We start from the raw sequence: 17,089 nt of genomic DNA on the forward strand, positions 1-17,089 counted from the left end.
GGGAGGCAATGTCTTTTCCTTGCGTATCGGAACCAATCGTCGATTGACAAGGTCTGGCATAAAGTGATATTTACACAAGAAATCTGCACCAATAATAGGGTCCAGTAGGCTACATCTGCTATTATGAAAGTCCATACCAGTTTGAAATCAGACTCGAGATGTAGCGCCAATCATTTCTCACCCTAAGTGGGGATTGCAGAGTTGTTGGCGACAGGGAGCACGTGATGTGACATAGTTTTTTGGATGTCACTATTTCTTCTAGGATACACACTAACCTCTGAACCTGTATCAATCAGAAAATTTTCCACAGATGCAAGGCATTGGATGAATAGTCTGTCCGATTTTCTAACAATAGATATCGTTTTCTTAGCACCGTTTCGTTTTCCTCCTGTCTCCGGGCGCCTAAAAGATTGATGACGAACGTTCGCACCCATTAATGACCGTCTCCGAAGTTTGCGATGCTGCAGGGTTGGGTACATTGACGAGCAGAATCGCGGGAGCGTTTGTGGAACCAGCACTAATGTTCTCGCTGGCTCTGAGGAATGTTATTCCTACGTCAGCTTAGTAAATGTTGTTGGTGCTTGGCGACTCGGACGTTAATTTTTGCCACTTGTGCTACCAACTATTCCATGGCGGATTCTTACGATGTGTGCTGGTGATGAGAGGAAGTGATGCCTGAACCGGAATCCATGGTGTCCGACTCTACAGGGAGGTCCATTGATAGTGACAGGGCCAAATATCTCATGAAATACGCATCAAACGAAAAAACTACAAAGAACGAAACTCGTCTAGCTTGAAGGGGGAAACCAGATGGCGCTATGGTTGGCCCGCTAGATGGTGCTGCCATAGGTCAAACGGATATCAACTGCGTTTTTTAAAAAATAGGAACCCCCATTTTTATTACATATTCGTGTAGTACGTAAAGAAATATGAATGTTTTAGTAGTACCACTTTTTTCGCTTTCTGATAGACGGCGCTGTAATAGTCACAAACGTATAAGTACGTGGTATCACGTAACATTCCGCCAGTGCGGACGGTATTTGCTTCGTGTTAAAATGGACCGTTTACCAATTGCGGAAAAGGTCGATATCGTGTTGATGTATGGCTATTGTGATCAAAATGCCCAACGGGCGTGTGCTATGTATGCTGCTCGGTATCCTGGACGACATATCCAAGTGTCCAGACGTTCGCCAGGTAGTTACGTCATTTAAGGAAACAGCAAGTGTTCAGCCACATGTGAAACGTCAACCACGACCTGCAGCAAATGATGATGCAGAAGTATGTGTTTTAGCTGCTGTCGCGGCTAACCGCACATCAGTAGCAGACAAATTGCGCGAGAATCGGGAATCTCAAAAACGTCGGTGTTGAGAATGCTACATCAACATCGATTCCACCCGTACCATATTTCTATGCACCAGGAATTGCATGGCGACGACTTTGAACGTCGTGTACAGTTCTGCCACTGGGCACAAGAGAAATTACGGGACGATGACAGATTTTTTGCACGCGTTCTATTTAGCGACGAAGCGTCATTCACCAACAGCGGTAACGTAAACCGGCATAATATGCACTATTGGGAAACGGAAAATCCACGATGGCTGCGACAAGTGGAACATCAGCGACCTTGGCGGGTTAATGTATGGTGCGGCGTTATGGGAGGAAGGATTATTGGCCCCCATTTTATCGATGGCAATCTAAATGGTGCAATGTATGTTGATTTCCTACGTAATGTCCTACCGATGTTATTACAAGATGTTTCACTGCATGGCAGAATGGCGATGTACTTCCAACATGATGGATGTCCGGCACATAGCTCGCGTGCGGTTGAAGCGGTATTGAAAAGCATATTTCATGACAGGTGGATTGGTCGTCGAAGCACCATACCATGGCGCGCACGTTCGCCGGATCTGACGTTCCCGGATTTCTTTCTGTGGGGAAAGCTGAAGGACATTTGCTATCGTGATCCACCGACAACGCCTGACAACATGCGTCAGCGCATTGTCAATGCATGTGCGAACATTACGAAAGGCGAACTACTCGTTGTTGAGAGCAATGTCGTTACATGTATTGCCAAATGCATTGAGGTTGACGGACATCATTTTCAGCATTTATTGCATTAATGTGGTATTTACAGGTAATCACGCTGTAACAGCATGCGTTCTCAGAAATGATAAGTTCACAAAGGTACAGGTATCACACTGGAACAACCGAAATAAAATGTTCAAACGTACCTACGTTCTGTCTTCTAATTTAAAACACCTACCTGTTACCAACTGTTCGTCTAAAATTGTGAGGCATATGTTTGTGACTATTACAGCGCTATCTATCACAAAGCGGAAAAAGTGGTACTACTGAAACATTCATATTTCTTTACATACTAGACGAATATGTAAGTAAAAATGGGGGTTCCTATTTAAAAAAAACGCAGTTGATATCCGTTTGACCTATGGCAACGCCATCTAGCGGGCCAACCATAGCGCCATCTGGTTTCCCCCTTCAAGTGAGACAAGTCCCGTTCTTTGAAGTTTTTTCGTTTGACGCTTATTTCGTGAGATATTTGACCCGTTCACGATCAATGGACCACCCTGTAATTTGCTGTATACTCCCGTGCTTCTATTGTGGTTTGTATTGACCGTTGCACAAGCAGAAGATTAACTTAAATTATTTGCTATGGTGTCTGCCTTCTTTGCTAATGTCATTAACGGTACATCTGTGCGGCGATGATGGCGTGGATGTTGGCTGGCAGTTTATGTAGCCACAGTACCCGTAAAGATTGTTCTGGCAGCAAATCTGGGCCCGCCAATGTGCGTAATGACCTGAGGACTTGCGACGGAAGCTTGTGTTCCACATGTTGTTCAGTGAAGATTTTTGAAGACATAGTGTCGGTAAAGTGTAGCGTTGTATTAGAGCCTCTTTTAACACTGCATAACTGCGTTGTGACAAGGTATCTTCCACTTCTTCTATCACTTCCAAGTCTAGACGTGAAACCAGAATGTTGAACTTATCAGTATCACAGGCTACCTTGCGTTGTTGAAATATACATTCCGCCTGTGTGAACCACAGCTATGGCTTCGTTGTCCAGAGAGCATGGAGTTAGACAGTTCCTTGGCCTATAGGCGTACTTCTACGTTCTCCTTTGGAAGAGCTTGCGGCAGGTGACGTACTTTGGTCCTCTTCGAAACTATTTGCCGCTACTGATGTCGGTGTAGTCATTGTTCCGACTTGATGTGTGTGAAATCTTATGGGACTTAACTGCTTAGGTCAACAGTCCCTAAGCTTACACATTACTTAACCTAAATTATACTAAGGACAAACACGCACACCCACGCCGGAGGGAGGACTCGAACCTCCGCCGGGATCAGCCGCACAGTCCATGACAGCAGCGCCTCAGACCGCTCGACTAATCCCGGGCGGCATTCCGACTTGATGTGTGTGCTGTTGCGTCTTCTTCGTGGGGTCACCACTGTGGCGGCTTTCTAGTATGTCGAACTATAGAATAATATGCAGTTGTTCAGAATAACTTTTATTACCTTTGCACTCGAAAACACAACGATAAACATAAACAACTCTAAGTCACTATGCCAACAGCGGCGAAGATTATGCTCTAATACGTCAGAGATACGATCGCGCTAAACTCAGGTGGCAAAGAATGTCAAAGTGTTGCCACAATACGGTCAAACAATCGACCAATTTCACTTTTGCTGGTTTTTTCGAAAATATTTGAAAACCTTGTGTTCTAGCGTCTTCTTAAGCATGCGACAGTATTGCTGAAGCGCCTAAACAAGTCAATATTTGCAAAGCGAATGATGTCAGATGTAGGAGGTATAAACATAAAAGACTTACATACTTTGCTTACTTTCATTCAGTTATGTCGTATGGACCATTTTTTGAGCTAACTCAACAAACCAACCAAAAGTTTTTAGAGTGCAAAAGTGTGTAATAAGATTCATTTGTGGTGTAAATTCAAGAGACTCATGTAGAAACCTGTTCAAGAAGCTGGATATTGTAACCACCGCTTCTCAGTATATTTATTTCTCAATGAAATTTGTTGCAAATAATAGACCTCTGTTTCCAACCAATAGCTCAAGACATAGTATCAATATAAGGAATAAGAACAATCTACATAAAGATCTAAGATCACATACCTCAGTCCAAAAAGGGGTCCAATATTCAGGATGAAACATTTTTAATAAATTGTCATCAACCCTTAAAAACTTGGTTCCAGATAAAGTACAGTTTAAACAGAATTTGAAATACTTTTTGGTAGGCAACTGTTTCTGCTCTAATGATGAATACTTAACAGGGGCTGGCCGGAATGGCCTGGCGGTTCTAGGCACTACAGTCTGGAACCGCGCGACCGCTACGGTCGCAGGTTCGAATCCCGCCTCAGGCATGGGTGTGTGTGGTGTCCTTAGGTTACCTAGGTTTAAGTATTTCTAAGTTCTAGGGGACTGATAACCTCAGATATTAAGTCCCATAGTGCTCAAAGCCATTTGAACCATTTTTGAACTTGACAGGGACTGTTAGGCCACCTTAGTTAAAAATGTCTGTTAGATTTCACTTTTGACACCACTTGGCCACAGTGGTCAAGATTAGATCTTTTGTGTTGGTGCATAGATTTATGTTTCATTCTGAGGGTGTATTAATTCTGTAGATATTAGCAGTCCCAGTTTACTGTAATGGATTCACCTATTTCGACTATCTCCTGACAAATGATCAGGATAGTGAGTATTGTATTCAAATGTTTTGTGTTTTTTTATGTTATACTTTCTAACATGTTCCACACCCATCAGAATTATCTCATTTTTGGTCAATGGGACGAAAACTAAATCTAATTTTTTTCCATCTGTCTCATTATATAAACGTGTGATTTTCAATTTACAGTTTGTAGCATCGACATCCATGTCAAACTGCTCACTGTCTTCGTGCTGGTTAATTAGAGGCACAGCCTCACATACATCTGTGTACCATTGCTCCTGTATTGCCAGTTCACCCCTGTTCGTCCGTAAATTGAAATGGCCACCTTCATCGTATTGCCCACTTTCCATATAAATTTCGAAACTCGCTAAAAAACGCCATTGGGCGCTGCAGCTGGCATTAAAAGTTGAAACTTATTTCACAAAGCGAGAAAATACAGGGCGACGTAAGCAGCTAATTCTATTTACGCTGCTTGACCATCCAGTGCAAAGAAACGGGATTTTTCAGTTCTGTTGGAATTAGGTCTGGACAAATGATATTCGCGTTCGAACGGGCCTGAGATTTCCCGATACGCCGCAGCGCTGTTTATGCTCTCGAGGTTGTACGAACAGTCACTTGACACTTGAACCGCGCAGCGGGATTCCAAGGGAAACTCAAGAATCTACGAACTAGCCGCAACAATAAGCTATGATTCTGCTTAAAATCTGAAAAGTTTGTACAACACTTAACAAATCCCTATTGTGTTTACCGAGCGAGGTGGCGCAGTGGTAGCACACTGGACTCGCGTTCGGAAGGACGGCGGTTAATCAATCCCGCGTCCGACCATCCTGATTTAGGTTTTCCGTGATTTCCCTAAATCACTCCAGGCAAATGTTGGGATGGTTCCTTTGAAAGGGCACGGCCGACTTCCTTCCCCATCCTTGATGAGACCGATGACCTCGCTGTTTGGTCTCTTCCCCCAAACAACCAAACCCCCTGCACATCACCTTTCCCCTTAAATATAGGGATTGGGATCCTATAGTGTTTGAACAAATTTACAATACGAGTTCTCTTACAGTACCGCTATGTATGGATGTACAAACATTTACGGTATGCCGATTTTTCAGTAAAGATAAAAAAGACGAAAACGTTGTTCTCCAAAAAATTGTACTTGACCGAACCCAGCATTACATTTTATTTGTTTATAGGAGGTCGTAATGATGTAGCAATTAGGTTGTAACCGAGCAATTCACTCTGCATTCACATATTACAGTAACAGACAAAAACGTTGCCAGATTTTAATCAGTTTTAATACAAGACATAATCATTCTGACGAAACAATCGAGGAGGTTAATCAAGAATTAGAAGCCGAACAAACGAAATACGTCGTAATAAGGCGACTGTACTTTTCGCGAATATGAATTATAGCGGCAAGACCTGTCTCGCAGGTAGTACCCCAGATGTAACTATACCGCGGGGCGAGTGAAAGCTCGAGAATTGGAGACGAGCATGATTGCAATCTTTTGTTTATTTATTAGTTATGCATGGTCGTAGAGACAAAATATTTGTCTTTGTTTCACAGCTATTTTTAGTATAAAAATGCACTGCGTATTAAAAACGCTAAGGCAGACCGTTCTGATACTACCAATAAACGCCACTAGATCGAAGGTAGGCCAGGGGGTGCTGACGGAACCCTAGATTTCCCAAACTGGGACGTAAACTGTTCGTAAAGTAGTTGGAATATCTTGTTGAATGATTATCTTTGCCGTTATTTGACACTGTTTCCAGTATTTTATGTCTATATGAAAGGGACTTGCCGAAGGTCTTTGCGCTCGCGGGTTCCACACATGTATTTTTCGATGTGACACGTAATTTTGTGTGTGTGTGTTGAATTTCGTCGTGAAATATATTTAATAACATCCCAGGCCAGTAGGCTATAGCTGTTGGACAGTGAGTGAAATAGTATGGAAGTAAATACACATAAATAGCTTTTCCAGATGGCTTCACACATGAAAACTAGTTGTCGTTGTTACAGGAGCCCAGCGCTAGTTGTCAACAATGCCGCTATCTTGCAGATTTTATAAGGAAAAGTATCCGGAAGTGGAAGATGTTGTTATGGTTAATGTACGCAGTATTGCGGAAATGGGGGCGTACGTCCATTTATTGGAGTACAACAACATTGAAGGAATGATATTACTTTCAGAACTTTCCCGTCGTCGTATACGATCAATCAACAAACTGATCAGAGTTGGAAAAACGGAACCTGTTGTTGTAATCAGGGTCGACAAAGAAAAAGGTAATTTGATGATAATCTCAATTACTTACACAACAAGATTCCTGTGCTTACTTTAGTGCAGTGCCATTAATGCTAGGGTTTCTCCAATAGAATGTTGTGGTCCAGGATGTATAGGCTTGTTAGTGTTTATTGTCCACTCCCTCTAGGGAATGTTGGATATTTTTTTTTTTTTTACTAAAAAAGATCATAGATGGAACTAGTTTTAGATTTATTTTTCCAGAAACCATGCCGAATATCAGTGACAATTTGTTTCCGCATACAAATTTCATTAAGCTATTTTATATTATAGGCAGTTGGTATGTATTTATAAATATTTCTTTCTTCTTCCTTCTTTCGAAGTTACCACTTTAGTAGAATCATTAAACAGTCGAGAAATGTGCCTTTCAGAACGGAATTGATTATATTGAGAAGAGGCACTGAAATGTTTACAGCAGCCTATGTTGTCTTTTTGATTTAATGTGGAAAACTATAATTTCCTGGTGATATTTTTTTAAAGGGCGATACAACATGAATGATTTCATCCCGAGTAGTTTCACAGATATAGATTAAGGAACAAGTGTGCAGTTCGTTTTTCTGTTTGTTTCTTTTAGGGTGAAGTGGGGTAAGTGTAACCATGGGGTTAGTGTAACCACGGCTTATGGTGCCTTAAAGAAGCTGTATTTTTTACCTCTGACCTATCACACATGTTAATTTACTCCTTTCTTTGTTATAGTTAACCATAAGTTGTCAAATCTGACATAAATTGGTAATTAATTTTTGGACTTGAATTGACGTCTACATTTTCACTCTGCGAGAGAGTGACATGCTCTGAATTTGGTGGTCTGTCATTTTCGCAGTTTTAAAGATAACTGCACAATTTTTTGGTTACAAACTAACTTTTGCATGATAATTTCAAATATGAGATTCGTTTTACTCTACTGATAAAGCTCTTCATATGCCAGGCATGGTTACACTTACCCCAACTTTTTCCCATGTGGGGCAAGTGTAACCAATCGGCTGGGGCAAGTGTAACCAGGGGGGGGGGGGTTACACTTGCCCCAAACAAACTTACCGGAACATATTTATTTAAGTTATAACCCTGTTTTTGCCATCACACTAGATCAACTAAACTGACCTTCCTGTGTGTGAAATCTAATTGAGACCAAAGTTAACTCATCACCAGAGACATCATCAAGGGGTAAAAATGAGCAAACGTGACTGTTCCAATCTCCTCACTGCTGTATGGAATGAAACACCACCTGAATTTGTGAAAAGTGGTTTTCAAAAAGCAGGAATATTCCCTTACAGTAGAGAAGTAATTGATAAAACTAAATATGATCCTGAGGCATATAAAAGATATGTAGCTCATACCAAATCTTTGGCAGAAACTAATCCATTGCCAGCTCTCGATAATGCAGCCATAGACTGTGTGGAAACTATGTCTCTAACAGAAAGTACTCAGATTTTTGGGAAGCTTCCAGATGAACAACCTCCAGAATTTTATAGGCCTACATCTACTGAGCCCTATAGTTCTCTCAGTATCAGAGTTCTTTCTCAAGCATTCCCAAGCTAACCAATGTTTCATTATGTTCTGGAACTTCTGATTTGTCATTTGAAAGGTTATTATTGGAAACAGTCCAACAGTGTAGTCCCACTGGTAAAACAAAGAAGAAAAGGATTGCACCAGGAGCTGAAGTTATCACTTTTCAAGATGCCATCTATAAAGAAAAAGATTTTAAAGGAAACAAGAATAATAAGAAGAAAGCAAAACAAAAAAGCATTATCGGCATAAAAAAGGGCTTGGCAATGAAAAGTAAATCTTCCAAACAAAGTGCTGTTACTTTATCCGAAATGGCATCTCAGAATGTTGTGGAAAAAAAAAAAATCACGGAATTCTCACGTGGGTAACAAGAAAAAAGACTGGAATTTGAATCAACAAGTGAAGAAAGTGAAACTGAAGGAGGCCTATCTTTAATAAGTAGTGATGAAGATGATAACACTGGATGATCTCAGGAAAGAAATGATAAGCTGTGAAGAAGAAGAAAAAGAGGCAAACTTTTTTGAAGCCAAAGATAAAATTACAGTTGGAAAACTATGTTCTGGTAGCTTTTGCAACAAAATGTAAGAAAGTTCATTTTATTGGCCAAGTTACCAAAATTATTGATTTAGGAGATCCAGAAGTGATTTTCCTCAGATCCAAAAGTAAGACAAAGCATGGCACCACATTATATTGGCCTGATAGAAGAGATGAGACGCAAGTTCCCTCCTCTGATGTCATTTCAGTGCTGCCTGAGCCTACTTTGGGTCACAGGGGAGACCTGACATTTGGTGTTACATTTGATTCATACAGCATTCACTGACTAAATAATAGTTAGGGCCTAAGTGTGAATATAATAAGTTGAATTAGGGCAGTTTAGCATTAAACACAAATTGGCAACAACTTTAGTTCAATTACCATGAAAAATAATAGAAAGTGAACTTATAAAGTGATTTTTTTTCTTTTCACTTGAGACTAGATATTTTATTATTTTTGTCAAATTGCCTATTAAAGAAAAAAATATTACTTTTGTAGAATTTAAACTAATAAATTACTGGCCTAAAACAAAAATAAATCATCTATGATGCATTCTGCTTCAGTGTTTTATGGTTTAGGCTAACACTTATATTTTTAGTTTAGCTAACAGTTTCTGTGTATTTCATAATATACAAAGAGGCAAGTGCAAAAAAGTTCATATCTTGAGTAACATTTAAGGTATTTTAATAATTTAAAAATCCTCAAATTCAGTAAAAATTGGGTAATCAGGTCACTTACCCCAAGTCTCTCTTACAATGCTCTGTGTGGGTACAAGAAGGCGGGGTTACACTTGCCCCGAACCATGGGGCAAGTGTAACCTCACAACACAAAATTTTGAAAACAATTATTTGACCATATAATTTTTTCTTTCAGAAACAAATTGTATATTGTTTAAAAGTCAATAAGTCAAACTTTAATCATGAGAAATTGCAAAATCATATCTTCAATAACAAGTTGACAATTTGGTGTCAAAGTTGAACTATGCCAAAACGTGGTTACACTTACCCCACTTCACCCTACCTCTTTTGTCAATGACTGTTTAATTGTTTATGATATCTGCATATGCCATTGTGTTTGCTCCTGTATTTTTTTCATTGTCGATAGATGCTCTGTGTAGGGAAGGGGGGGGGGGCATTGAAGAAATGAAATTGAATTATTTTGCAGTGTGTGTTGTTCCTCTACTAATTTGGAGACAAGGTTTTCAGGCAGTTTTTAACCACTCACTTTCAATTAAACATAAGTGTAACTTTCAAATTAAATGTGGACCACATCAAGTATGGTACATTCATGGACAGTAAGGATAGTTCCTTCACAGTTGAATTGATTTGGACTATGAAATCAATGATTCCCAATTACTCCATGGATTTGTCAACTGATTTTTGTAATGTTTTAAAGATTATATCCCCTGGTAGTGTTGTTGAAGGTTTTTACGTTCATCTAGGAAAGTGATTTAGCCCGTGAAGTGGGGTACGTGTAAACCACGTTTTGGCATAGTTCAACTTTGACACCAAATTGCCAATTTGTTATTGAAGATATGATTTTGAAATTGCTCATGCTAAATGTTTAACTTATTGACTTTTAAACAATATACATTTTGTGTTTGAAAACAGAAATTATATGGTTAAATAATTGTTTTCAAAATTTTGTGTTGTGAGGTTACACTTGCCCATGGTTCGGGGCAAGTGTAACCCCGCATTGTTGTACCCATACAGAACACTGTAAAAGAGACTTGGGGTAAGTGACCTGATTACCCAATTTTTACTGAATTTGAGGATTTTTAAATTATTAAAATATCTTAAATTTTACTCAAGATATGAAATTTTTTGCACACGCCTCTTTGTATATTATGAAATACACAGAAAATGTTAGCTAAACTAAAATATGTTAGCCTAAACCATAAATCACTGAAACAGAATGCTTCATAGATGATTTATTTTTGTTTTAGGCCAGTAATTTATTAGTTTAAATTCTACAAAAGTAATATTTTTTCTTTAGTAGGCAATTTAACAAAAATAATAAAATATCTAGTATCAAGAGAAAAGAAAAATTCACTTTATAAGTTCACTTTCTATTATTTTTCATGGTAATTGAACTAAAGTTGTTGGAAATTTGTGTTTAATGCTAAATTGCCCTAATTCAACTTATTATATTCACACTTAGGCCCTAACTATTATTTAGTCACTGAATGTTGTATGAATCAAATGTAACACCAAATGTCATGTCTCTCCTGCGACCCAAAGTAGGCTCAAGGCAGCACTGAAATGACATCAGAGGGTGGAACTTCCGTCGCATCTCTTCTATCAGGCCAGTAGAATGTGGTGCCATGCTTTTGTCTTATTTTTGCATCTGAGAAAAATCACTTCTGGATCTCCTAAATCACTTATTTTGGTAAGTTGGCCAATAAAATGAACTTTCTTACATTTTGTTGCAAAAGTTACCAGAACATAGTTTCCAACTGTAATTTTATCTTTGGCTTCAGAAAAGTTTGCCTCTTCTTCTTCTTCTTCTTCTTCTTCTTCTTCTTCTTCTTCTTCTTCACAGTTTATCATTTCTTTCCTGAGCTCGTCCAGTGTTATTATGGCCCCGTTTTCTGCATCACTACTTATTACAGATAGGCCTCCTTCAGTTTCACTTTCTTCACTTGTTGATTCAACGTCCAGTCTTTTTTTCTTGTTACCCACATGAGCAATCGGGGATTTTATTTCCACAACATTCCAAGATGCCGTTTCGAATAAAGTAAAAGCACTTTGTTTGGAAAATTTACTTTTCATTACCAAGCCCTTTTTTATGCCGATAATGCTTTTTTGTTTTGCTTTCTTCTTATTATTCTTTTTTGTTTTGCTTTCTCCTTATTATTCTTGTTTCCTTTAAAATCTTTTTCTTTATAGGTGGCATCTTGAAAAGTGATAACTTCCTGGTGCAATCCTTTTCTTCTTTGTTTTACCAGTGGGACTACACTGTCGGACTGTTTCCAATAATAAGCTTTCAAATGACAAATCAGAAGTTCCAGAACATAATGAAACATTGACTAGCTCGGGAATGGTTGAGAAAGAACTCTGTCTGATACTGGGAGAACTGCAAGGCTCAGTAGATGTAGGCCTATAAAATTCTGGAGGTTGTTCAGCTGGAAGCTTCCCAAAAATCGGAGTACTTTCTGTTAGAGATGTAGCTTCCACACAGTCTATGGCTGTATTATCGTGAGCTGGCAATGGATTTGTTTCTGCCAAAGATTTGGTATGAGCTACATGTCTTTTATATGCCTCCGGATCATATTTAGTTTTATCAATTACTTCTCTACTGTAAGGGAATGTTCCTGCTTTTTGAAAACCACTTTTCAACAATTCAGGTGGTGTTTCATTCCATACAGCAGTGAGGAGATTGGAAAAGTCACGTTCGCTAATTTTTTACCCCTTGATGATGTCTCTGGTGACGAGTTAACTTTTGGTCCCAAGTAGATTTCACACTCTTCGAACACCGCTACATCCATTGGCTGTAGGATGTGACTTGAATGAGGGGCAGCTTTATTATTGTAATATCATTTTCAATAGCACTTTTAATCACACAATCATCAATGTGTGTAGTGTGGCCATCATAGATTAGAAGGATAGGTCTATGTGGACCACAAAATTTCAAAAAAGATTTTTCAAAATAATTTTAAAAAATGTTTGACTCCATCCATCCATTTACTGAAGCAGCATAGCAGCTTACAGGAAAAGGAGATTGTGGTGGTGGTGCCATCCAAGTTTCCCAGACGTTCTTACCCTTGAACACTATGAAGGCAGGCAGCTTGTCCCCATCTACATTACCACCAAGCAACACAGTGGTAGTTTCCCTAGCAGTTCCCGCTGTGATTCTTGAAGAGGGAGGATTAGCTTTACCAACAACTTTGGTTTTTGTGGGTCTAGAGAGAAACTAGTCTCATCAATATTAAATATCTGCTTTGGTTTGTTTTCAACGTCTAAGTCTCTGAGTGTTTGTTTCAGAATATCAAAATAACCCTCAATGATGAAAGGATCAGAGCCAGCTATTTTTCATGCATATTCAAGGGTCTGTGGCTTTTTTATAGACAGTTTATGCCTTTTCTTGAGCCCCAGGAACTAGTCTTCTCCAGGTATACAATTCTTCAACAGATTTGGTATTTTATTTCTTCTTATGTACTTCCCAACCAATTCCAAAACTTCCTTCCTGCTTAGGCCCCACCCCCACTTTTCTAAAGTTGTCAGCCCATTTGCTAGTTGCCGCTCTTTTTCATATGGGATTACTGTAGATCGTCCTTGAGAAACACTTTTAACACCATGAGAACCTCTTATGTGTTTCTGAAGTGTTGAGTAGGGTATTTGATATTTAACACTAGCCTGATGCATTGTACAAATTCCTCTTTGTATATAATCAATTGCACCAGAAAACTGTTCTTTTGTGTAGGAAGTAGCACAGTTAGTCTCCCTCTGGTAGTTCCTAACCATTTTGGCACTTAATGTTTCACAGATAAAACTTGGCCTACCACACTAAGTCACAAATCTGAAATAAAACAATTCAACAATGGGATAGATAAATTATAAAAGATTAGGTTTACTCATGTGTAACTAATTTTTCCAAGAGAAATACATTCTAACCTTGCTGATGAGCCCTCAGTAGTCCAACCTCTCAATACTCCGGCACACATATGAAAAGACGACACAGAAATGAAACTTCCTGGCAGATTAAAACTGTGTGCCGGACTTAGACTCGAACTCGGGACCTTTGCCTTTTGCGGGCAAGTGCTCTACCACTGAGCTACACAAGCATGACTCACGCCCCGTCCTCACAGCTTTACTTCCGCCAGTACCTCGTCTCCTACCTTCCAAACTTTACAGAATCTCTCCTGTGAACCTTGCAGGAATAGGACTCCTGAAAGAAAGGATATTGCGGAGGCATGGCTTAGACACAGCCTAGAGGATGTTTCCAGAATAAGATTTTCACTCTGCAGCGGAGTGTGCGCTGATATGAAACTTCCTGGCAGATTAAAACTGTGTGCCGGACCGAGACTCGAACTTTACAGAAGCTCTCCTGTAAAGTTTGGAAGGTAGGAGTCGAGGTATTGGCGGAAGTAATGCTGTGAGGATGGGGCATGAGACGTGCTTGGGTAGCTCAGTGCTAGAGCACTTGCCCGCGAAAGGCAAAGGTCCCGAGTTTGAGTCTCAGTCCGTCACACAGTTTTAATCTGCCAGGTAGTTTCATATCAGCGCACACTCCGCTGCAGAGTGAAAATCTCATTCTGGAAACATCCCCTAGGCTGTGGCTAAGCCATATCTCTGCAATATCCTTTCTTTCAGGAGTGCTAGTCCTGCAAGGTTCACAGGAGAGCTTCTGTAAAGTTTGGAAGGTAGGAGACGAGGTACTGGTGGAAGTAAAGCTGTGAGGACGGGGCGTGAGTAGTGCTTGGGTAGCTCAGTGGTAGAGCACTTGCCCGCGAAAGGCAAAGGTCCCGAGTTCAAGTCTCGGTCCGGCACACAGTTTTAATCTTCCAGGAAGTTTCATAACAGCGCACACTCTGCTGCAGAGTGAAAATCTCATTCTGAACACAGAAATGACTTATCATGTTCAACATTGTTGTAAATCAAACAATGCTTCACACACTGTACTGTATTTATAAAAGGAAATGTGTTTTAAAAATATAGTAGACTTAAATAAAAAATAAAATATATCTCACACAAACTCAGTAGGCGTACAAATCCAGAACATCAGGTATTCTGGTATCCATATGTACAGGAAGGCCAGTTCAGTTGATCTAGTGTGATAGCAAAAACAAGGTTACGGCTTAAATAAATAAATATGTTCCGGTAAGTTTGTTTGGGGCAAGTGTAACCCCCCCCCCCCCCCCCCCCCCCCGGTTACACTTGCCCCACATGGGAAAAAGTTGGGGTAAGTGTAACCATGCCTGGCATATCAAGAGCTTTCTCAGTAGAGTAAACGAATCTCAAATTTGAAATTGTCATGCAAAAGTTAGTTTGTAACCAAAAAATTGTGCAGTTATTTTTAAAACTTCAAAAATGACAGACCACCAAATTCTGAGCATGTCACTCACTCAGAGTGAAAATGTAGACGTCAATTCAAGTCCAAAATTAATTACCAATTTATGTCAGATTTGACAGCTTATGGTTAAATATAAGAAAGAAAGGAGTAAGTTAACATGTGTGATAGGTCAGAGGTAAAAATACAGCTTCTTTAAGGCACCATAAGCCGTGGTTACACTAACCCCATGGATACACTTACCCCACTTCACCTTACATAACTGATGGACTGACACTATATTTACAGTAACATATGTTAGAAGCAGCACATTCATTGTACTGCACATTGAGTTTTGATTAAACTACCAATGTTAAGGCAATTATGAACAACTATTACATTTTGGTCAGAGCATAAGTTTTGCATAACACTGTGTTACCTAAGAAATTTATTGACAAAGCAGATGGAGAAATGTTAAATCAGATATTATGGGAAGGACTTTCTGAAGCCATCTTGTCCCTAAATAAATGCCTTATACTGGAATCAGATGGAATAAACTAATAATTGGTTCTCTTTTATTTCCTACCCTCAAACCCCCCCCCCCCCCCCTACACACACACACCTTCTCTCTCTCTCTCTCTCTCTCTCTCTCTCTCTCTCTCTCTCTCTCTCTGACTCTGATATACAGTTGCTGAACGACTCAAAGAAAACCTGAATCTCATTTCAAATATATACCCTGCTCATATAATTATTCTCAGTAGAGACTTCAATCTATCCTCGATATTTTGCCAGAAATACATGCTTGAAGTCTGTGGTAGGCATAAAAAGAAATCTTAAATTGTTCTGGATCCTTTGTCAGAAAATGATTTTGAACAATTACTTCGGGAGTCCACTCAAAGTGTAAATGGTTGCAAAACCAGTTGACTCTTTGCAACAAATAATTCTGAGCTAATGGGTAACATCATGATGGATCAGGGATTAGTGACCACACAGTAATTGTAGCGAGACTAAATACTGTAACACTGAATCTCACCAAAAATAAATGCCACATACATCTATTTTTAAGAAAACGGATAAAAAGAATTACTCGGTGCCTTCTGTCGAGACAGTCTCCATTCCTTCCAATTGGATTATGTAAGTCTTGACCAAATTTGGTTTAAAGTCAGAGAAATACGTAGTATTGATGGCAGTTGAGTGATATATACCAAATAAACTAGTAAGAGATGGCGTTGATCACACATGGTGCAGAAAACAGGTTGGAACACTGTTGCAGAAGTGACTAAAAAAGCATGCCAAATTTAAAAGAACACATCATCCCGAAGATAGGCAAAGTTTTATAGAAGCTCGAAATTTGGCATGATCTTCAATGAGAGGTGGTTTTAATAGGTTCCACAATGAAACAGAAAATCCAAATAGGCTGTGTTCATATGTAAAGTACAGTAGGGTCAAGTCACAATCAATACCTTCAATGCACAATAGAACAGTAATGTTACTTATGACAATGCCACTAAAGCAGATTAGATTAGTACTTGTTCCATAGATCATGAATACGACACTTCGTAATGATGTGGAACGTGTCAAAATTGTTCTGTTAGTAAACCCAGTTTTCCAATATTCCTTCACCAAAGACGGTGGAGCAAATGTTTCAGAATTCAAAGAGAGAACAACTGCCAACATGAGTAATTCAAAATTAGATATCCTTAGTGTAGCGAAGCAGCTCAAATCACTTAATAGAGGCAAGACCTTTGCTCCAGATTGTATACCAGTTAGGCTCCTTTCAGAGTATGCTGATACAGTAGCCACATATTTAGCAATCATGTACTATCACTCACTTGTTGAGAGATCCATACCTAAAGACTGGAAAGTTGTAAAAGTCACACAAGTACTGGAGAGTACTCTGCTATATTACTAAAGAGTAATCTGCTAAATTACAGACCCGAATCACTAATGTCATTCTGCAGGAGGACTTTGCAATATATACCATGTGAGACCTTAACTTTTCCCGGCGAATCGAATGTTCAAATAACTTACAGGTTTGCTGCCGGATAACGTCGTCGAACACCGCCGATATTTCG

General features: G+C 39.4%; 1 protein-coding gene across 2 annotated transcripts in view; it reads left to right on the forward strand.

The window, feature by feature from the left end:
- The first annotated feature begins 6,470 nt into the window (after nt 1-6,470).
- LOC126194714 (eukaryotic translation initiation factor 2 subunit 1) overlaps nt 6,471-17,089 on the forward strand; it is a 30,271-nt gene continuing 19,652 nt past the window's right edge. The window contains exons 1-2 of one of the 2 annotated variants that reach the window (XM_049932957.1): nt 6,471-6,627; nt 6,713-6,973. In XM_049932957.1, coding sequence (XP_049788914.1) covers nt 6,736-6,973 — 238 coding nt within the window. In that variant the 5' untranslated portion in view covers nt 6,471-6,627; nt 6,713-6,735. Of the gene's footprint in view, nt 6,628-6,697; nt 6,974-17,089 lie in introns of both variants that reach the window. The other variant, XM_049932958.1, reaches the window with a different exon arrangement.

Source organism: Schistocerca nitens, chromosome 7 (genome assembly GCF_023898315.1).
Source record: "Schistocerca nitens isolate TAMUIC-IGC-003100 chromosome 7, iqSchNite1.1, whole genome shotgun sequence".
Classification (NCBI taxonomy): Eukaryota; Metazoa; Arthropoda; class Insecta; order Orthoptera; family Acrididae; genus Schistocerca; species Schistocerca nitens.